The sequence below is a fragment of the Acomys russatus genome, chromosome 19 (genome assembly GCF_903995435.1).
Source record: "Acomys russatus chromosome 19, mAcoRus1.1, whole genome shotgun sequence".
Classification (NCBI taxonomy): domain Eukaryota; kingdom Metazoa; phylum Chordata; class Mammalia; order Rodentia; family Muridae; genus Acomys; species Acomys russatus.
This window is the reverse complement of record NC_067155.1, coordinates 9,029,311-9,051,421: the sequence shown is the minus strand read 5'-3', so window position 1 is coordinate 9,051,421 and position 22,111 is coordinate 9,029,311. Positions and strand designations below refer to the sequence as shown.

General features: G+C 47.0%; 2 protein-coding genes across 2 annotated transcripts; one reads left to right on the top strand and one right to left on the bottom strand.

Annotated features, from left to right (window-relative positions):
- Positions 1-224: 224 nt before the first annotated feature.
- LOC127203540 (zinc finger protein 883-like) lies at positions 225-2,359 on the top strand. The gene has a single exon (XM_051162365.1). The coding sequence runs from the start codon at positions 377-379 to the stop codon at positions 2,339-2,341; it is 1,965 nt and encodes a 654-aa protein (XP_051018322.1). The 5' UTR covers positions 225-376; the 3' UTR covers positions 2,342-2,359.
- An 8,436-nt stretch (positions 2,360-10,795) lies between these two features.
- On the bottom strand, positions 10,796-17,960 carry LOC127203542 (zinc finger protein 419-like). Its single transcript, XM_051162367.1, has 6 exons — positions 17,447-17,960; positions 14,575-14,613; positions 13,343-13,469; positions 12,601-12,699; positions 11,401-12,166; positions 10,796-11,013 (listed from the first exon to the last, which is right to left on the bottom strand). Exons 1-6 carry the CDS (start codon positions 17,522-17,524, stop codon positions 10,824-10,826), a joined length of 1,299 nt encoding a protein of 432 aa, XP_051018324.1. The 5' UTR covers positions 17,525-17,960; the 3' UTR covers positions 10,796-10,823.
- Between the last annotated feature and the right edge of the window lie 4,151 nt (positions 17,961-22,111).

Here is a 22,111-nt window from a genome sequence, read left to right as displayed (position 1 = left end):
TGAGTTCCCGGACAACCAGGCCTATGTAAAGAGATCCTGTCTCGGGCTGGAGAGATGACTGCTCTTCCTAAAGGTCCTGAGTTCAATTCCCAGCAACCACATGGCAGCTTACAACCATCTATAATGTGATCTGATGCCCTTTTCGGGCTTGCAGGTGTACATGCAGGCAGAACATTGTATACATAATAAATAAATAAAGAAAGAAAGAAATGAGATCTTGTCTCAAAACAAACAAGCAATTGGCCACTTTTAAAGGAGTGAATGAGACCGTCTTCTTAGCTAGAAGCATTTATTTTTTTAAGGAGGTTAAAACATCATATATGGAGAAAAATAATTTTTTAAAAAGCATCATTGATAACCCCCACTCATCGTTCCCATGACTTTCAAACACATTTCTCTTCTTTCAGATTCTTGGCATGAGTCAAAGTATGAAGAAAAACCTTCTGTACAAAGTATTTGTGTAGAAATATCACAAGCCGGAACTCCGAAGGCAGGTTTACTCGCTGGAAAGACTCTCCCCGGTGACATCTGTGTTCCTGTCTTGACTGACATTTTGCATCTAGATGAACTACCCGGACAAAAACTGTCCTTTCTAGAAGCCTGTTCAGTCCTCCGGGGCCAAAAGCATGAAAACGCCAAGAATTCATTCAAGGGACATGGGGATGGTGACTCCCTTAAGAAACACTGCATAACCCATGAGTCGGGGAATCCCATCACCTGTAGAAAAGTCAGAAAGGACTTCCCAGCTAGATGGGAGCTTCTCCAGTCCTGGAGCAGTCCCAAAGATGAGAAGCCAAGCGAAGTCACCAAGTCTGTGGAGGCTAACAGTAGAAAAATTCACTTTAAGTCACAAGAATCCCAAAAACCTTCCAGCCACAAACTCAAGCTTGTTCAGCACCCGAGGGTACGCATTGGAAAAACGGATCCTGAGCTTAGCGCCTGCCGACAAGGCTTGGAAGATAAATGCCCATTCTCGCCAACCCAGAGAGTTCACACTGAGGAGCGGCCTTATCGGTGTAGTGAATGTGGCAAGTCCTTCAGCCAAAAGGCCACGCTTACCACACACCAGCGACTTCACACTGGAGAAAAGCCATACGAATGTGGCGAGTGTGGGAAGTCGTTCAGTCAAAGCTCCAACCTCACTGAACACTCTAGGGTTCACAGCGGAGAAAGGCCCTATGAGTGTGGGGAGTGCAAGAAAGCCTTTGGTTGTAAGTCCAATCTTGTTCGGCATCAGAGAACTCACACGGGGGAGAGGCCCTACGAGTGTGACAGGTGTGGGAAATCGTTCAGGCAAAGCTTCAGTCTTGTTGAGCACCGTAGAACTCACAGCACGGCAAGGCCGTATGAGTGCAGCCGGTGTGAGAAATCCTTTAGCCAAAAAGCCACCCTCATTATACACCAGAGAGTTCACACCGGAGAAAGGCCATATACGTGTGGGGAATGTGGCAAATCCTTCAGCCAAAGCTCGAACCTTATTGACCACTGCCGAATTCACACTGGAGAAAAGCCTTACGAGTGTGGGGACTGTGGGAGATCCTTTAGCCAAAGAGCTACCCTCATTAGACACCAGAGAGTTCACACCGGAGAAAGGCCTTATGAGTGCCAAGAGTGTGGGAAACTCTTTAGGCAAAACTTCAGCCTCATTGAACACCGTAGAACTCACGCAACGACAAAGATTTATAAGTGTGGCCAGTGTGGGAAATCCTTCAGCCAAAGAGCCACCCTTATCAGACACCAGAGAGTTCACACGGGAGAGAGGCCTTACGAGTGCGGGGAGTGTGGGAAAGCCTTTGGGTACAAATCCAAACTTGACCGACATCAGAGGACTCACACTGGGGAAAGGCCCTATGAGTGTGCCGAGTGTGGGAAATTCTTCCGGCAGAGCTACAGTCTTGTTGAGCACCAGAGGACACACACTAGAGCAAGGCCATATGAGTGTGGCCAGTGTGGAAAGTCCTTTAGCCGGAGGGCCGCCTTTATCAAACACCAGAGAGTTCACACCGGGGAAAGGCCTTACACCTGTGGAGAATGCGGGAAAGCCTTCAGCCGAAGCACCAGCCTTATTCAACATTGTAGAATTCACACTGGGGAAAGGCCCTATCAGTGTGACCAGTGTGAGAAATCGTTCAGGCAAAAGTCCGTCCTCATTCAGCACCAGGTGGTCCACACTGGAGAAAGGCCTTATGAATGCACCAACTGTGGTAAATCGTTTAGCCAGCGTTCGAGTTTCTTTCAGCACCAAAAATGTCACAGCGTAGGGAAGACTCAGGAAGGCAAAAAAGGTAGGAAGCTCCTTAACCCTACGTCCAACACAGCCCCCCGAAAATGCACATTTTAGAAAGGCCTTAAAGTAACAGGTAATCTTTCACTCTTAACTGATGAGCTGAACATTTTGTTTGTTTGTTTGTTTGTCTCCTTATGCTGCTCTGGCTGTCTTGGAGATCACTGTGTTGACCAGGCTGACCTCAGGCTCACAGAGATCTGTCTGCCTCTACCTCGCAGAGCTGGAATTAAAGGCATGCGCCACCACACCCAGCTAAAATGAGTTGAACGTTTTGTTTTGTTTTGTTTTGTTTTGTTTTGTTTTTCAAGACAGGGTCTCTCTGTGTTAGCCTTGGCTGTGCTAGACTTGGCTGGCCTCAAACTCACAGCCATCCACCTGCCTCTGCCTCCCGAGTGCTGGGATTAAAGGTGTGCACCACCGCGACCGGCATGAGTTGAACTTTTTGAGCGTGCCATCTGCCACCATGTAAACGTCATCGTCATCATAAACATCTGGAGGGGTAAAGTGCCCCCCAGGCACACGGGAACTGCCCTTCAGCAGTTCTCGATAGTCTCCCTTGCCCAAATTAAATCACTGCCACATTCTTTCACTGATAGCTTCCCAGTCTTAGCACCATCAGCATATATGTACGTGTACCTCCAACATGCCTGCACTCCCCTAAAGCAAATTCTCCATAGCCTGCACCATATAGGTGACATATTTCCCTTTTCTGACTAAATATGTGTGGGTCTGTAGTTTGGCTGCTAAGCAGTAGGTTTGTGGGGGAAGGCTTGCCTTCATTTAAAATCTTAGCCTAGCATTACTGTGGAGAAATGCTGAGTGAACATATCAACTGGCAACAGAGCGCTGTTTAGCCAATCAGCTGGCCAGAAGGACAGGAAGTGGAAGGCGGGACTTCCTGGAGGGGGGAAAGGAGTTAGACGGTTGGAAGAGGATGGTGGGAACTTGACAAGGACCAGCCCAGGGGTCATAGTGGCAAGTGCTTGGAATATATGTATGTTATAAGGTTTAGAGTAGTTTGTTTAGTTTACAAGGAGATTAGAATCAGTTCAGACTCTGCCCAGCAAAGTGCTGGCAGCTTTAAAGTACGTTTCAGTCTCCCTGTGTCAGTTATTTGCTTTGTAGGCCGAATGGATACAAATTGCTGTAACACATTACTCTTTGTAGTTAAGGTTGCCCTCTCTCGCTCTTCTGACTGTGCATGGTTCTAACCGATACTTGCACACTTCAGCTCACTAACCAGTAGCTTTCTGGGTCACATCGGTCTGCTTTGTGCACTAATGAAGATGTTATTCCCTCATGTACTTTTAAACACCGGGTACTGCTTGTTGCCTTCGATGAGCAGACTCCTAACATAGGCCCAGTTGCTATGAAAAGCAGGACCGGTTTTTTGTTTGTTTGTTTGTTAATGAAACCCTCACTTTGTGTACCACAGGACAGTCGTGGAGTTTAGTTTACATGGCCAGCCCAGCAGCTCCTTGTATTTGCTCCCACTGTAGGAGAGCAACACTTGCTCTACACCTAGTCTCAAATCCCAGTGACCCTGTATCTTGAGCAAATCACCGGCCACCACATCTTTATGCCTTCCGCTTGAAGCCCTTGGGAAGACATCCTTAAACTTGCAATTCTCCGCCTTGCTTCTTGGACGTCCCCATAAGTCTAGACACATTATACAGACAAAAATACAAGGGAGTTGAATGAGATTTCCGTAAAGAAGGAAGAGCTGATGACCTTTTTTTTGGTTGGTGTCTAGCTTTGGTTTCGTCTGGCATATGTTGTTCTTCTTGCCTTAGATTTTATCAGCCCCCACTGTTCCCCTCCCCCCCCCCAGCTGCTGTAAATCTATCCTCCCCTGGGTTCAGGGAAGAATGGAAAAAAAACCAACGGACTGCCAAACAGGGCTTCCAGAAAATCGAAGATTAAGCCTTTTCACTTTTAGCCACGTTTAAAAGGATTTCCTTATGTAAAATTGAAATATGCTTACCTGTAAATATTAAAAGTGTGTATGTTTTAAAAGTTGATTACCCATCTAAGCCCATAAAGACACTGTGACCTCAGTAACCAATATTCAGAAGTTATTGTGTTTCTGTATAATTCCCCTGTTGTCCCAGGCTTTCAGGTACACAACGTTTTCCTTTTTTATTTTCTGATTTTATGTGTATAAGCATTGTGCCTGTGTGTGTGCCTGTGCATCACATGCATGCCAGGGAGAGGGCATTGGATCCCCTAGGATTGGAGGTGTGAGTGGTTGTGGGCCATCACGTGGATGCTGAGAAACTGAACTTGAATTTTCTGCAAGAGCATCGAATGCTCTTAAGCACTGAGCCAACTCTTCTAGCCTGATCTCCGTGTTTTAACTGGATTGTTTGTAGTCTTTTTAACTATTCTGAGCAGCGTCATAATATGCTACGTTTAAAAAAAAGGGTTTTACATAAATGCAGGTAGTTTTATACGGACTGAAGAGTTTGTATTAACGTATTTAGGGACATTTTTCACAATAATTGAATAGGTCATAAACTTGAAAGAATGAAGGAGGGGTCACATTGCAGCATGTGGGAGGAGAAAATGGAAAGGGGAGTGGTGTAATTTCAATAACAAAAATAAAGTAAAATAATCATTTTTTAAAAACCAGGATTTTAAATTTTGTTTTATATGTACGAATGTTTTTGCTGTACATTAGTATGTTCACCAAGTGTGTACCTGGTACCTGCAGAGATCAGAAGAGAGCCACTATACGGGTGCTGAGCACCAAACCCAGGGCCTCTGTAAGAGCAGCAGGTGTTCTCAACTGCTGGGATGTCACTTCAGCCACCATAATGCATTAACTTTTTCTTGTGTTGTTGACAATAGGTGATCACTTTTAGGTTCATTAAAGTTACTGATATGAACCATTTTTTTCTGAGAAATATTATTTTATCGATGTGTCCTTCTTTATTCATATTAATAGGCAGGTAAGTCATTTCCAGTTTGGTGCGGTTAACAACCGAAAGGCCACAAAGATTATGTACGTGCGGTTTTTAAATCTATCTGTTTATCTCCTTTGCTGTGACTTAACACCCTTGTAACAGCAACATCAGTGTGTGCACACTAACACGGTTGTCCATTCTTTTGTTTGTTTGTTTGTTTGTTTTAAGTTTGTCCACCCTTGACAAAGGTAGTCCTTTTGACATGGGGAACTGCATATAATGCCAGCTCATTTGGGGTTTGGTTGCATTTCTATGATATTCTAGGATAACGTATGTTGACATTTTCATCTGTTGTGTCACCTGTATACCTTTTTTCATAAAATGTTAATGCCATTTGTCTACATGTAATGGATATTGACTGATAATCCCTTTATTTCTAAAAAGTAAGAACCATATATAAGAAATGTAGTAGAAAAAAAAAAGAAATAGAGTAGAGTAGAACTGTACTTGGTTTTGGGTCATATGAATAACTTTGATAAATGAATTAATTGTTTTGAGATACTGAAAGAATGTTTCTCAACATTTTATAATATAATAGTAACAGCATAGGCATATTAATTTTTAAGTTTAAAATGCATTATTAACATTTTCAGCAAATTCTTGAATCTAGCAATTCAGTAAAAACAAACCATTCTTATTATCAGTTTTCCTGATGTGTGTGTGTGTGTGTGTGTGTGTGTGTGTGTGTGTGTGTGTGTGTGTGTATCATCCTACTGTGGACTATAATGAAATAATCACAAAGTGACAGTTTGGGGGATTCATACCCTTTTCTATTAGAAATAGCCTAACTTACAAACATGTTGACATGTGGGTGTATTTCCAGCACGAAGAGGATCATGTAAGGACTTCAAGGCCATCACAAGCAACATAGTGATACCATCTCTAAACAGGTAAAACAGACCTAACGAAATTTGTTTCACACAAATTCTACCTCTATAATGTGTGCTATAGGTGCCTTGCCACATGCTTCATTTTTCTCATTGCTATGATAAAATACCCGACAGGACCTACAGGAGAAAGGGATGGGTTTGTTTTGTTTTGGTTTGGTTTGGTTTTTTTTTTTTTTTTTTTTTGGCTTACAAGATTCAGAGGATTTCAGTCCGTTACAACAAGGCGTGGCTGAGCGGCTCTGTGAGAACAGGAGCATCTTGGGGATGTCCAGGCAGAACAGTATCATCTGGGCATGGCAGGATCATTGCATTCATGAATCCCCCAGCAGCTACACCTACCTGCACAAGGTTAAGCCCCTCAGTATCCCTGCATGAAGGGAGAGGGGCTTAGTAAACCCCACAGAAGACTTATGGCCTGTTGATAGTTATTGGTAGGAGAGAGTCGGATTTTTTTTAGAAGCGTGTCCTCTGGTAGGCCAGCCATGCTCCAGTGGATGGCCCTACACCCAAATGTGTGTGTGTGTGTGTGAGTGTGTGTGTGTTCAGTACAAACTAGACTCTGCGAAACAACTCAAACCTTGTGTTCTAACCTCAAATGATACAGCATGCACGCGCACGCGCACGCACACACACACACACACTAAATAAAAAATGTACAGTACATTCCCAGGAGGTCTTCTCGTGGCCAGTGAGCCTGCTTCCTCCAGCCTTGATGCTGAAGGCCACTCTTGGCCTAGGTCCCAATTCTTGGCCACTGTCTTAGGGGAAAGACACTTGTTTCCATCACCCAGCAGGATGAGCTGTGGAGAGTGCAGTGTGTTTCTTGACCCCATCACCTTGTACATGGAATGACTCTCACTTCAGTCCTGAACCCTCAGTGTGAATTCCTACTACCCCACTTCCAGGAATAAAACCTTAAACATGTCTCCCTTTGCAGCCATGACCAGAAGATAGAGACATTAACTTTTTTTTTTCCCCTATGAGTTGAGAAAACTGGAACAAACCAATGGGAGTGTTGTGTGTCTCTCTAGTGCCCAGCTTAGCCTGAATCTGATCCTTGGATCTCGTATTCTGTCTCAGCCAAGCTCAGCGACGGAGGTGGAAGTAGAGATTGCAGCTCTGCTAGGCTGGACAGGTGCCAGGGCAGGCTCAGGTGGAACAAAAGGAGCCACATTGTAGCTGACAACAGCAAATTTGTCAGCCTGGCCATTTAGGCCTGTGAGGTGCCTCTACGAGTGAAGATGGCTGCAGCCAAAACAAACAACCTGAGTCAATCCCCAGAACCCACACGAATGTGAGACACCTCCTTATGAGCTGTTTAGCCTCGAAGCCCCAGAGTTATCCAAGATTACATGCTTCTGGCCCCAAACTCTGAGATCCGCCTGCCTCTGCCTCCCAAGTGCTGGGATTAAAGGTGTGTGCTATTACGACCAACTGGTTTTGTTTTAAGGAGGGTCTATCTATCTATCTATCTATCTATCTATCTATCTATCTATCTATCTATAGACCTGGCTGGCCTGGAACATAAACTCAGAGATCTGCCTGCTTTTGCTGAAATTAAAAGCATGTACCACCCCTCCCATTGGAGTCATTTATTTAAAAAATATTAATCTGTGTGTATTTGTGTGTGCATGAATGGCATCTGGGTGTACAAACCTGCTCCCACAGCAGTGCCTTCTTTCTTTGCCAACATAGACCCCCTGCGCTAAAACATAAGACAGACAGTGGAAATGCCAAGTCCCCTATGTTGCATATATTAAATATTATGCTGCATCAGTGAGAAAGGTGCTTAATACAGCCCTCATAGCTATCAGACCTCCTTTGAACTGTGTCTATTATAGCGCAACCGTCTTGGTATTTTAAATTTTCATTTTCTGTCCACTTTTTTTTTTTTTTAATTATGTATGCCAGGTTCTGCCTGCATGTTCACCTGCAGGCCAGAAGAGGGCACCAGATATCTTCATAGATGGTTGTGAGCCACCATGTGGTTGCTGGGAATTGAACTCAGGACCTCTGGAAGAGCGGACAGTGCTCTTAACCTCTGAGCCATCTCTCCAGCCCCACTTCTTTTCTTTTTTTTTTTTTTTTAAAGACAAGGTTTCTCTATGTTCCCTTGGCTGTCCTGGAACTCCATGTAGATCAGCAGGTTGGCCTCACAGTCACAGAGATCTACCTGCCTCTGCCTCCCAAGTGCTCGGGATAAAAGCTTGAGCCACATTACCCCCGGAAATAACTGATATTTTCATTTCCATTTGATTTTAAGAATTTATAAATTTTCCTCTTGATTTCTTCAATGACCCACTGGTCACTCTAGAAGTGTCCAATCACCTTTTTTTCCCCCTATAGTTTCTAGATTTTCTTTTTTTGCGGGGCTGAGAGGGGGTAAAAATGGGGTTTCTCTGTATAGCACCCCTGGCTGTTCTAGAACTCACACTGCACGCTGGTCTCAAACCACCTGCCTCTGCCTCTCAAGTGCTGAGATTAAGGGCCTGAGCCACCACAGCCAGGCAGCTTCTAGATTTCCACTTGCTGTTGACATATTCTCTCACAATGATATGAGTAGGTAGAAGTAGTAGTTTGAATGTTTTATATTTGCTAAGACATAACTTACAGCCTACAATGTGATATATTATGTAAAACACTCCGTGGGCTACTGAAAGATGCCATCAATGGTTGTTGCTTGCAATATATTTTTATGTGCATGGGTATTGTGCTTATGTCTGTCTGTGCACCATCCACATGTAGTACCCATAGTGGGCAGAAGAGGGCGATAGATTCCCTTGGCATTTCAATTACAGGAACACTGTTCGTTGCCATGTGGAACTGAACCCAGGTCCTCTGGGAGACCCCTAATCCTAACTACAGAGTCATCTCTTCAGCCCATTTGCAAGAGTCTGGAGATCTATTACAATTTAACTCTTCACTTTGGTTTTTTTTTTTTTTTTTTTTTTTTTTTTAGGTGACTGATGTTCTCATGACACTGAGATAATGAAGCCACCCACTATTGATGTGTCTGTACTTACTTATCTGTTCATGTCTAGCTATGTTTATTTTAGAAATTGTTAAAAAGGAACACCTCATGACTTAAAGATGTCAAGATGTGAGGGAGACCATATGCTGCTCTTGCAGAGAACCCAGGTTCCATTCCCAGCAAACACTGTGGTTCATATAACCATCTGTAACTCCTGTTCCAGGGATCCAAAGCCCTTTTTGGGGGGCCTCATAGGCATCAAGTATGCACTTAGTATACATTTATATGTACAGCCAAAATACTCACATATTAAAAAGGGGTGGCTGAGAGATGGCTCAGTGGTTAAGAGCATGCCTGCTCTTCCAGAGGTCCTGAGTTCAATTCCCAGCACCCACATAGTGGCTCATAACCATCTATAATGTAATCTGATGCCCTCTTCTGGCCTGCAGGTGTACATGCAGGTAGAGCACTGTATACATAATAAATAAATAAATCTTTTAAAGAAGAAGAAGAAGAAGAAGAAGAAGAAGAAGAAGAAGAAGAAGAAGAAGAAGAAGAAGAAGAAGAAGAAGAAGAAGAAGGAGAACCAAACACCTAAAATATACAGGCTGCACTCCTACATGAGAGCATAAGGTGCAGCCGGGCATGGTGGCACATGCCTTTAATCCCAGCACTTGGGAGGCAGAGGCAGGCGGATCGCTGTGAGTTCGAGGCCAGCCTGGTCTACAAAGTGAGTCCCAGGACAGCCAAGGCTACACAGAGAAACCCTGTCTTGAAAAACCAAAAAAAAAAAAAAAAAAGAGAGAGAGAGAGAGAGAGAGCATAAGGTGCTACACAGAGTTTGTCCTCTACAAAATGAGGGACACTTAGGCACATGATGGTCATGAAGACTGTACAGCAAACAGTCATTTATTCCAGGAACTGAAACACGCAGTGAAAAGAAAAGAAAATGTCTGATTTTTAAATCAAGGACACTTTGATCCTCTCCCATTCAAACTCAGTAACATGGAAATTCCACTCCACACTGGTGCAGCCAAGAACACGGGGCCACCTCTTCTTGTTAAGTTCCCCAGGAAACATTAACTTCTTAGGACTTGGAAGGTGGCAATAATCCTCATCTGGTCGCAGTGATCTTACTTGATGAGTAACTTGCCAATGACTGGCTCCCTCACCATGGCTACCCTTGGGACTTCTGTTCAAAGTCAGGTTCACAGGGGCTGGAGACATGGCTCAGTGGTTAAGAGCACCGCCTGCTCTTCCAAAGGTCCTGAGTTCAATTCCCAGCAACCACATGGTGGTTCACAACCATCTCTAATAGGATAGCCAGGCGTGGTGACAGGTGGATCACAGTGAGTTCGAGGCCAGGCTGGTCTACAAAACGAGTCCAGGACAGCCAAGGCTAACACAGAGAGACCTTGTCTCAAAAAAACAAAAAGCAAAGTCAGGTTTACTCTTAAGGCTGAACAAGACTGGCTGATGGCTGCAGCGTTCTCTCCCGTCTCTGCATTCACAAACCTATCTGGGTTCACAAACCTATCTGGGTTGTGTGTTTGTGGCTAAGAGGAGCCGACCTTTGCTCACAGGCTTTCCCACAATCCCTGGGTCCACGATGCCTCACGGCACTGCGGCCTCCTCCGTTAAACACGGGGGAAGTGTGGGGGAAGGCTTCCCTACACTAGGGAACATTCTCTTGCGTGCAGATGGGAAGATCACGAAAGAGATTTCTCACGTTCACTGCACTCGAGACTTCTTTCGGTGTGAATCTTCCGGTGTCTAGAGAGTCCGGTCCTATAGCAGAACACTCTCCCGCATTCTTTGCACTCACGATGCTTGGCTGCCGTGTGGAATCTCCGATGTTTAAGCAGGCTGTACCTCACAGTGAAGACTCTCCCACACACACTACTACACTTAAAGGCTCTTCCTCGGTTGCTAACTTACTGGTCTGTCACAGGTGGCAAGTTGTTGTTGTTGTTTTTTTAAACAACACTTCCCAGATTCATGACATTCAGAAGGTCTTTCCCCAGCATGAGTCAGACATGATAAACAAGGCTAGATTTCCTTTTCCGAAACGACTTTCCACATTTTATTTATTTTTATTTTATATATATATTCCCCCTGCACTTCTACGGCTTTTCTCCAGTGTGAACCCGGTAATGATATAAAAGGCTGGACCTGTTCATGTACGATTTCCCGCACTCACTGCACGTAAAAGGCGTTTCTCCTGTGTGAACCCGCTGGTGAGCAACGAGAGGGAGGAAGCAGTTATGCCTGAAGGTTTTGCCACACTCGCTACATCTGAAAGGCTTTTCTCCCGTGTGGACCCTGAAATGCTTAACGAGAAAGGTCTTTTGGCTGAAGGATTTCCCACACTCGCTGCACTCAAACGGCCTTTCGCGAGTGTGCACCCGGGCGTGGTAAACGAGGCTGGATTTTTCCTTAAACGCTTTCCCACACTCGCCGCAACTGTAAGGCTTCTCTCCGGTATGAACTTGAAAATGGCGCGTAAGGTTCGATCTGGTCATATAGGACTTCCCACACTCACTGCACGTGAAAGGGGTTTCTCCTGTGTGAACTCGCTGGTGAGAAACGAGGGAGATATTATGTTTGAAAGCTTTGCCACACTCGCTGCACCTGAAAGGCTTTTCTCCGGTGTGGATTCTGAAATGCTTAGTGAGAAAGGCTTTTTGGCTGAAGGACATCCCACACTCGCTGCACTGGAACGGCTTCTCTCCCGTGTGTATCATCCGGTGCCGATTAAGGTGAGATGTGCTAGTAAAAGTTTTGCCACAGTCACTGCATAGGCAGTTCCTCTTCTCACCCTGCGCGGCCTCTCCGCCCTCGGTGCTCTTGGTGGCCGGCTCCCCAACAGTGTAAGTCACCTGATGCCTGAGAAGACTTGAGGGAGTCTGGAGGATGGTCACATTGTCTGTGCTAAGTAGGGGTATGTCGGCACAGCTCAGCATTTGCTCTTGGAGCCTGGATGAGGCGAGGTCTCCTGCAGACAGACTCTGCTCAGAAGGGGACGCTTCACCCTCCACTTTGATCCAGCAACCTGAACACAAGAGAAATGCCGATGAACGGCACGCAGACTGTCGAGTGGCAGGCGACAGCACATGTTACTAACAGTCATCTGAGGATTCTCACACAACAAGGGGGCCAGTTCGGGGCAGTAAGGGCCCCGTTGCCAAGCTGAATTTGTCAAGTTTATAGGTTCTAGGGACCTCAGGGGCAGCAAGACCACAGGCACAGAGTGAAGTCATAGGGAGGAGTGCTAGGAACCATAACCCTGTCCTCAGCAAGTGGCTCTCTGCATGTCTCCGCCCTGCAGGATGCAGTGCAGAAGGCTGTCCAGGACCATCAGACATGGTATCTGAAGACCCTGCATTTCAGGACTGCCCTGGGAAGAGCCACACTAACCCAATAAAGGACAACCCGCGCCTCACAGTGTTGCCAGGGAACAGGCAAAAACAAAACAAAAAAATGTACCTGTCCATAAACATGGAGTCAGGAATCTCAGTGCAGGCACAGAGAGATCTCCACAAGACCTCGCCTCAGTTACGTCAGGAATCCCAGAAGTTATAAGTCCTAAAGTAAAAGGATAAAAAAATCATGAGCTGTGTACTTGGACCGAGTGATGCAACGCACACAATCGGCAGGAACAAGGCTTAAAGGGAATAACGCTGCTAAAGTGTCTTGAAAACAAAACAAAACCACAACAAAAAAGTCCCACCCAATAGTGAGCCCACCTACCAGTGCCACAATTCCTGCCACATGTGGACACAACCTGTATCACCTAGAAGTACCAGAGTCACAACAGTGCCAAGGATTTACAGTGTCATCGGGTCACAGAGAAGCCCTCAGGATTAAGACTCCTTGACTCTAGGCTGGACGTGGTTGTGCAAGCCTTTAAATCACAGTGCTCAGAAAACAGAGCAGGACCGTCTTGCCGAGTTAATGGGAGAGCCAGGCCTACATTAGAGTCGGACACAGCTAGGGCTCTTAGATAGACCTTGTCTCAGAGTACACACAACCCCCAGAAAAACCCTAAGCCCAGACTGTGCGCTTTTTGCTGCAATTGAGAGCATCAGGGCTACGGTGAGACAAGGCTGTTGTGAACCTGTATTTTATACTCCAGGACAGGGGAAGAAAGACGTGGTGTTCAGGGGCCAGCTTTGAGAAGGATGCAGCTCAAACAAGAAAGATCTAGCGGGGGGGAGGGGGTGCTTACCCAGTGAGGACACGAGTGTGAAGATGTCCGTCATCACAGTCTGGTACAGGAGCCTCTGAGAGTCATCAAGCAGTGTCCATTCCTCCCAGGAGAAGTACACAGCCACGTCCTCAAAGGACACGCAGTCCTGCATAATGAGGAAAGCTGAGTTTGAACGCAGTCTCCTTGACAGGGACTCTTGCCATCCTCAAGACAGTCCCTCCCACTTAGCCTCCTACTTCAGAGGGTACCAGGCTCTGAAGCTATTGATACCCAGTCTGTCCTCCAGGTCCCACCGACCGCTGTGTGCAGCACTCAGCACAACAGGCGAGTGGACATGGTGCCTTAGTTACGTTTCTATTATGGTGAAGAGACACCACGACCAAGGGGCCTTATAGAACAAAGAGTTTATGGGGCTTACACTGCAGAGGGTGAGTCCATGACCCTTACAGCTGCAGGCATGCACGGCTGCAGGCCATGCACTGCACTGGAGCAGCAGCTGAGAATTTACATCCTGATCCACAGGTACCAGGAAGAAAGAAAGCTAACTGGAAAAGGCAAGGGCTTTTGAAACCTACAAGCCCAACCCCAGGGACACACCTCCTCCAGCAAGGCTGTACCTCAAATCTCCCCAAACTGGTCCACCAATGGGGACCAAGGATTCAAGCCCGGTAGGGGGGCATGCGCATTGAGACCACCACAGCTGGAGTCAATCCAAGCTGGAAGGATTCAGAGAATTCACATGGGCTCCTCCCAACCATCTGTCTCACACAGACCATATCCGGGTCACTGTTGCCACTGTGTCCCTGGCACGAAGGCCAGGAAGCCATCTCCACAGCAGCATACACGTCAGTCAGCACACTGAACCTCCATTTCCATCTCCCTATGTGGGCCCCACCCTCAGCCACCTTGCTCCCCAACCTCCCACCTGCCACTAAGTCCAGTGGTCCTCATGCACCCCTGAGGATCTTTCAGCATTCCCAACCCATCCCACTTCTAGGCATCCCTCCCCTTTTGTCATCACAGGAACCTCAAGACCTCTGCATCTTAAGCCAGGAGCTGCCACAGATGGGAATCTGGCCATGTCATCCCTGCCCTGGGTGTGGGGACCTTTCATTCTGAGCACCTGCCAGGAAACCCAATGGAGGACAGAGAGATTCCCAAGCAAAGAGTCCCAGGACACCACAAAATCTCAGGGGTCACTTAGGTGCCAACTGAGGAGTATGATTTCTGGGCTCCCTCCCTCCGCTTACCTCTTCCTGGTTGGCAGGTTTCACTGAATACTGGGAAACCTGTAGAAAAACAAGGCTGTAAGGAACAAGCAAGGGTGTTGGGGTCCCCAAGGTTCATCCAAGTCTCGCCTCATGCATGCAGTCAGGTACACCCAACTGCCCCCTGGTCTCCATCCCTTAATTGTGTCCTTTACTAGCTGACCTTGGACAACAGTCATCATCACCATCACCATCATCATCATCACCATCATCACCATCATCGTCATCGTCATCTCTTCAGTTTTCTGCCTGAGGATAAGAACGGCAGCCTGTCTTTGACTACTGTTTTACTGCTGTGAAGAGACGCCATGACCAAGGCAACTCTTATAATACAAAAGAAAGCATTTAGCTGGTTCCTAGCTTAATTTTGGAGTGTTTGTCCATTGCAGTAGGAATCTCATGTCTGTATGGAAGCATCACCTGTCAATAAAATGCTAACAGCCTATCAGCTGAGGCAGGAAGTAAGGAGGTGGTATTTCCGGGGGGAGGGGCAGGAGGAGGGAGAGAGAAAGATGAACTCTAGAGATAGAGGTGGAAGATTCTCCCCAGGATTCTGAAGAAGATGGACGTATGAAACTGAGCAGAGGTAACCCAGCCACGTGGCAGAACTCAGAACAGAGTAAATGGGATATTAGTTATGAGCAGGTCAGGGAACATGCTTGGCTATATTGGCCTAGGCTTCTGTAAATATACTTAAGCCTCAGTCGCTATTTCTGGAACCAGGGCATGGGTGAAAACACAAGTTACAGAAAACCCTTATCTATAGTCCATGATCATCATGGTGGCATGTAGACAGGCATGGCACTGGGGCAATAATACCTGAAAACTTTGCATTCTGATCTATAGGCAGCAGGCAGACACACACACGCACGCGCACACACACACACACGCACACACACATACACGGATACACACGCACACACACAAACACATGCACACACACATACACACACACAAACACACGCACACACACATACATGGACATACACACACACACAAACACATGCACACACACGCACACACACATACACGGATACACACGCACACACACAAACACACGCACACACACATACATGGACATACACACACACACATACACGGACACACACACACACACACACACACGCTGGATCTAGTGTGGACTTCTGACACCTCAAAGTTCACTCCAAGCCACACCCTTCCTCCAACAGTACCATATCTCCTAATCCTTTTAATCCTTCTCAAACAGTCCCACTCCCTGGTGTCTAAGCGGTCAAATATTTGAGCCTAAGGGAGCCACTCTCATTCAAAGCAACACAACTCCCTACTCCAAAAAGAGAATCATAGTGTCAAACTCAGTCCTGTGAGTTCAGTACTTGGTAGGAGGGAGCTCTTCCCTGTGAACGTGACTAATGCTCCTGTCAAAAGTTTCACAAACACACGTTTTCAAAATGTATGGGTTTATCTACCCACATTTAATTAAGACTTTGGTATTAGCCAGGCATGATGGTGCAAGCCTTTCTCCAACATCTGCAAGGTAGAAGCAAGCTGACCTATGTGAATTTGAGGCCAATATGGCCTACACAGGCCAGCTTAAAGTCACATAAGTCTCAGCATGGGAGTGGGGATGGGACGTGATAGCTAACACAGTAGACTTTACTCAAATGCCAAATGCCAATACATAACTGTAAAGTACTTTAAGTAATATATTTTTTTTTAATCCATGCCCTTCACAGACACTCCCCCAGGGTCTATTTATTTATTTATTTTTAATTTTTCTTCACAGCTACACTTGGCTCAGCAGCAAGTTCTGACAGCTGAGTTTTTAAAATTCAGGATAGTTGGCTCAACTGTTTAGGGCACTTCCTCCTTTTACAGACAACCAGAGTTCAGTTGGCAGCCCTATCCCCAAGGAGAACCCACAAGAAGGCAGATTCCTGTGAATTTGAGACCAGCCTGGTCTAAACAGTGAATTCCAGCCACGACTAAAAATAAATGAAATAAAATAAAATGAAAATGAAACAAAAGGCCCTTTAATCTCATCACTCAGGACTCTGAGGTAGAAGGATCTCTTTGAATTTGAGGACAGCCCGGTATACACAGAGTTCCAGGGCAGCCGTGGCTATATTGAGAGACCCTGTTCTAGAGGGGAGGTGTGGAGGAGGGGGGCAGGACAAAGAGGAGAAAAAAACTTAAAAAAAGATTTGAACACTCCAACCCTTGCATGAGTCCACAGGATTTACCCAAGGATTCTTTGTTTTGTTTTGTTTTTTAGTTTTTCGAGACAAGGTTTCTCTGTGTAGCCTTGGCTGTCCTGGACTCACTTTTTTGACCGGGCTGGCCTCGAACTCACAGTGATCCAGCTGCCTCTGCCTCCGGAGTGCTGGGATTAAAGGTGTGCACCACCACTGCCTGGGGCTTACCCAAGGATTCTTAAGTCTCTATCTACATCCATCTTAACCCACCCCATCCCAATATTTCCTGGGGACGCTTGGAAACCCGAATAGATAGAACCTCTCCTCTGTTCAAATCTTCCATGGCCACTAGCAGTCTCCACAAACAAAACTCAGCACCCTAGGTGTCTCCACAAACAAGACTCAGCTCCCTGGGTGCACTGAGCCCTTTTCCCCTATACAATGCCAGCAGGGGTCACTCCAGGGCTCCAGTCTCTGAGCTCAGGCCCGCCCACAAGCCCGGGGAGGTACAGCCCACCAGACGCGGTGAGTCAGAGGGGACTGCTCAGATGTCAAGAACCATTATCTCGTCCACTTGGCATCCTACAGTCGGGGGGGACATGGGCGCCTGCCCTGTTGGCTCCCGACCCACATCTCAGCGCTCTAGAACTCAGGTAGGTGGGCGATCGCGAGGCACTCACCTGGGGCAGGGCTCCACCCGCAGCCTCCACAATCACCATCGGACTCCACAGGATCGTGGGGCCCTGGGACGCCGCCATCCCTGCTGGAAGAAGCCTGGATCAGATCACACGGGTCGTCGCAAACGTCAGATCGGTCTCCCTGACGGGGGACAAATGCTTCTAACGTTCTGGGTTTCCTCCCATGGCCAACGCAGATGAAACCTGTTTTCTGTGAACCAGACTGACAGATCCAGAAAGTTTCAAAGAAGCTCCTGCAGGCATAAGCCAAAAGTCCCGCCCAGCGTCCCTTTGTCGTCACCAAAACGCCCATTTCATTGGCTGATCTTGGTGCAATGTCTTCTGGACAATGTAGTTTCAGACGGGATCCAGCGCCAGGAAATGGGCGCACCTGCCCAAAGAGAGCAGGCGACTCAGATTGGTGGGAGGAATGTTGTAAGTATAGATGTACCAACATTTCCTTGATCTACAAGGCCGGACTTGCTGACCCAATCCTAAATTACAGAACTGCAAGCAGAGGCAGGTGGATCTCTGGGATTAGAACCCAGCTTGTCATAGTGAGTTCCAGGCCAGGCAGAGAACACTGGGGAGAGTCCCGAGTAAACGAGACCCTAAGACGAGCCATTGTAAGGAGAAGGGGGCAGGAAAAATGGGAGAGAAGCCACCTACCAAGAGGGGCGGCCTGGGGCCAAGAGACTGGCATAGCCAAAAATGGCCGAGTTACATAAGGGCCAGAGGCGCTGGGAGGAGGAAAGCCAAGCTGGGCTTGAGAGCTCAGGGAAAGGGGGGCGTGGTACGCCAGGCAGCGGGGCCCCGTAACTGTGGAGACAGAGGGATGCTGGGAGAACTTAGCAGCCAGTGTCCGCTTTGACATGTTAATGAACACCTCAGCCTTGGTCTTTGTGTGAATCATTCTTGCGGGTTCTTTTTGTAAATAAAATGCAGGAGTTACTTTGGAGGAAGAAAGGACATATTTATAATCGAGCATTCTTTTCGCCACTGATCTCTAGAATTCACTCTTCTCGTTTTTTTTACACGTCGCCTATAACGTCGTCACAAGTAACTTCTCTGTGGTGCACCCCCATGCTAAGGGAATTTGGAGTTGCAAAACGGGATTCATTCAGCTCAGGAAATCACCTACTGTGGCACTGAGGGTGCGCTTCAGAGGGAATGGCTCGACTCGAGCCGCAGCTTCCAGGGAAATGTGGACACTGGTGCACAGGTCACCGTGACCCTGTCTATAAGGAGTCCCTTCCCGTTAACTCCTTACATGCTGATTCCACCTTCCATCTCTGCAACTGTCCCGACCCCCGTGACGGCTTGTCTGAACTACATTACCCAGAACAGACTGGGCAGAAAGGCAGGAAAGTTGGTGGGAGGCGTTGGTGCATGCCTTTAACCCCAGTGGATCTTCGAGTTTGTGGCTAGCTTGGTCTACGGTCTAGTACAACCAAAGCAACACAGAAAAAAACCTGACTCAAAAAAGAGGAGAAAAGGGAGGTTTCCAGAGATAGAACCTAGACAGGTGTGGTGTGTCTGGTTCTGTGCCGTGGGTAGAAACCTCCCTGTTAATGAACCTCTTTGGGGCAGTCAAGTCAGCTGTGCTGGGGACTCTGAATAAGGTGACACATAATCCCTGGCTTACCTGATTGTTGCAGCACCCTGGGGTGGGTCTTGAACCTGGATATAGAGCTAATGTTCCTAATAGCGATCCAGTTTGCATAGTTCCATTTTTATTTATTAAATTTTCTCTTTTGTTTTTTTTGGGGGGGGGGGGGGTGTTTTGTTTTGTTTTTTGTTTTTTGAGACAAGGTCTCTGTCCTGGACTCGCTTTGTAGACCAGGCTGGCCTCGAACTCACAGCGATCCGCCCGCCTCTGCCTCCCGAGTGCTGGGATTAAAGGCCTGCACCACCACGCCCGGCTTTAATTTTTCTCTTTTAAAGATTGCGTTTGCTGGGGTTGGAGAGATGGCTCAGTGGTTAAGAGCACCGCCTGCTCTTCCAGAGGTCCTGAGTTCAATTCCCAGCAACCACGTGGTGGCTCTCAACCATCTATAATGTGATCTGATGCCTTCTTTGGCAGATAAAGCACTCATATACAATAAATAAAATCTTAAAGATTGCATTTGCAAGCCAGGCTCGGTGGCGCACACCTGTAATTTCAGCGCTCAGGGAGGCAGAGGCAGATGGATCTCTGTGAGTTCGAGCCCAGCCTGGTCTGCAAAGTGAGTCCAGGACAGCCAAGGCTACACAGGGAGACCTTGTCTCAAAAGCAAAACCAAACAAAAAGATTGCATTTGCAGCCAGGCAGTGGCAGCCCACATCTTTAACCCCAGCACCCATGTTGTAGTTTCTGGCAGATCTCCCAGTTCAAAGCTACCCTAGACTACAGAGGGAATTTCAGGATATCCAGGGATACACCCAGAAATCCTGTTTGAGAGACCAGAGAGAGGGAGGGAAGGGGAGGGGAGAGGAGGGAAAGGGAGAAGAGGGGACGGGAGGAGAGGAGAGGAGGGGAGAGGAAAGGAGAGGAGAGAGGTGGCAAGCACCAAGGCAAAAACGATCTAGTTCTAATCTGATTTTGTTATGAAAATAATAAATTCATGAGCTTTAACTCAGTTCACAGTGTGTGTGTGTGTGTGTGTGTGTGTGTGTGTGTGTGTGTCCATCCCTGCACCTGTGCAAATCAGAGTTATAATTGGCAAATGTCAGTTTTCTCCTTCTACCATGTGGATTCAGCCGGTTAACTAGTTACTTTCTCCCTTTAAGCCATATCGCCTTCCGTGGATTCCCACCTTGCCTGGATTCCTACCTTGCCTGGATTTCCACCTTGCCTAGATTCCCACCTTGCCTGGATTCCCACCTTCCCTGGATTCCCACCTTGCCTGGATTCCCACCTTGCCTGGATTCCCACCTTCCCTGGATTCCCACCTTCCCTGGATTCCCACCTTCCCTGGATTCCCACCTTGCCTGGATTCCCACCTTCCCTGGATTCCCACCTTGCCTGGATTCTCACCTTCCCTGGATTCCCACCTTGCCTGGATTCCCACCTTCCCTGGATTCCCACCTTCCCTGGATTCCCGCCTTCCCTGGATTCCCACCTTGCCTGGATTCCCACCTTCCCTGGATTCCCATTCTAGACAAGTATGCACTAGAGCAGTGGTTCTCAGCCTTCCTCATGTTGTGGTGACCCCCAACCATGAAGTCATTTTCATTGCTACTTCGTAGCTGTACGTTTGCTAGTTATGAATCATAATGCAAACATCTGTGTTTCCTCATAGTCTTAGGCAACCCCTAAAGCGAAAAGTTCGTTCGAGGCCCTGCAAGGGCTTGCAACCTACAGACGGAGAACCACTGTGCTAGAGTATTATACCCTCTGAAGATGATTTGACTTTTGGTTGGCGTTTTGTTGTTTTTGTTGTTGTTTGAGACAGAGTCTCTCTATGTTAGGCCCTGGCTGTCCAGTCTGTAGAACAGGCTAGCCCTGAATTCAGAGATCTGGTGGGGCTTAGTTGTTTAATTTTTGTTTGGGATTGTGCGTGTGTGTGTGTGTGTGTGTGTGTGTGTGTGTGTGTGTGTGTGTGTGTAACTTGAGGGTGCTGGTAAAAAGGTGAGCCACCACACCCAGCTTAGTCATTTCTTCTTCTTCTTCTTCTTCTTCTTCTTCTTCTTCTTCTTCTTCTTCTTCTTCTCCTTTTCCTTCTGCTTGGAGAATGCTGGGATTAAGGGTGTGCACAACCACACCCAAACCCAACTAGTTGCTCTTGCAGAGGATGTTCATTTGGAGTACACACCATTTGTCACTCCAGTTCCATGGCATCTGATGCCTTTTTCTGGCTTCTACAGATCCCCCATGAGTATGCCGCATACACATACATGCAGGCTGACACCCATGCATATAAAATCAAAATAAATATTAAAACCCGATCTGTTTTTGTTTGTTCCCGTTAGGCTTGAGAGGAATGAGAGGAGAGGGAGGGTCTGGTACAGGTAGGACATCGCCCACTGGCGTAGACACCTTTATAGGCAGTTCTGACTGGTGGGTTCAGGGTATAAGGATTCTGGAGTGTGCGTATGGAGACCTGGCTGTTGGCTCTGTAGGCCTTCATGGCCTTTCCAAGGCCAGTCAAACAGCAAGAGCAGCCTATCTGTGCCTGCTGAGCCTTACACAGAGGAGGGATGGTCCCCTACCCCTATCAAACAATCCTGTGGCTCAGAGTAGTGCTCACTCCGGCCTCTCCCAGGTGTCCTTGTCTCTGGCTATGCTCCCCCATATATCTACAATAAACCTTTTCCTCCACCATCCCAAGAGCAATCAGCATCCTTTCCTATTTCTTTCTTTCTTTTCATTTACTTACCAAGTACATGGCACATGGGACTGAGTTGGACACATGGATACTTCTTTTAGTGCAGGCGTGACATTTTTAGCCCTATGTTCCAGAGGATAACATGGAAGGAGGGTCTGCTGCCTTGTTCAAAAAGCACACAGCAAGAAGCCTCAGTTAGCTATACCAACCTGTTTGGATGAGAAAGGGCTTGGATGGTCTTTGGTTATTCACAGCCTTATTTTACCACAGGTTCCGTTGTTGTTGTTGTTGTTGTTGTTGTTGTTGTTGTTGTTGTTGTTTTCAAAACAGGGTTTCTCTGTGTAGCCTTGGCTGTCCTGGA

Coding starts and splice junctions, on each gene's coding strand:
- LOC127203540 (XM_051162365.1), top strand. CDS start 377: ATGACTTTCAAACACATTTCTCTTCTTTCAGATTCTTGGCATGAGTCA.
- LOC127203542 (XM_051162367.1), bottom strand. CDS start 17,524: ATGGCGGCGTCCCAGGGCCCCACGATCCTGTGGAGTCCGATGGTGATT. Junction 13,470..14,574: donor AACCTGCCAACCAGGAAGAG/GTAAGCGGAGGG, acceptor CTCATTATGCAG/GACTGCGTGTCCTTTGAGGA. Junction 12,700..13,342: donor CACACTCGTGTCCTCACTGG/GTAAGCACCCCC, acceptor CTTTTACTTTAG/GACTTATAACTTCTGGGATT.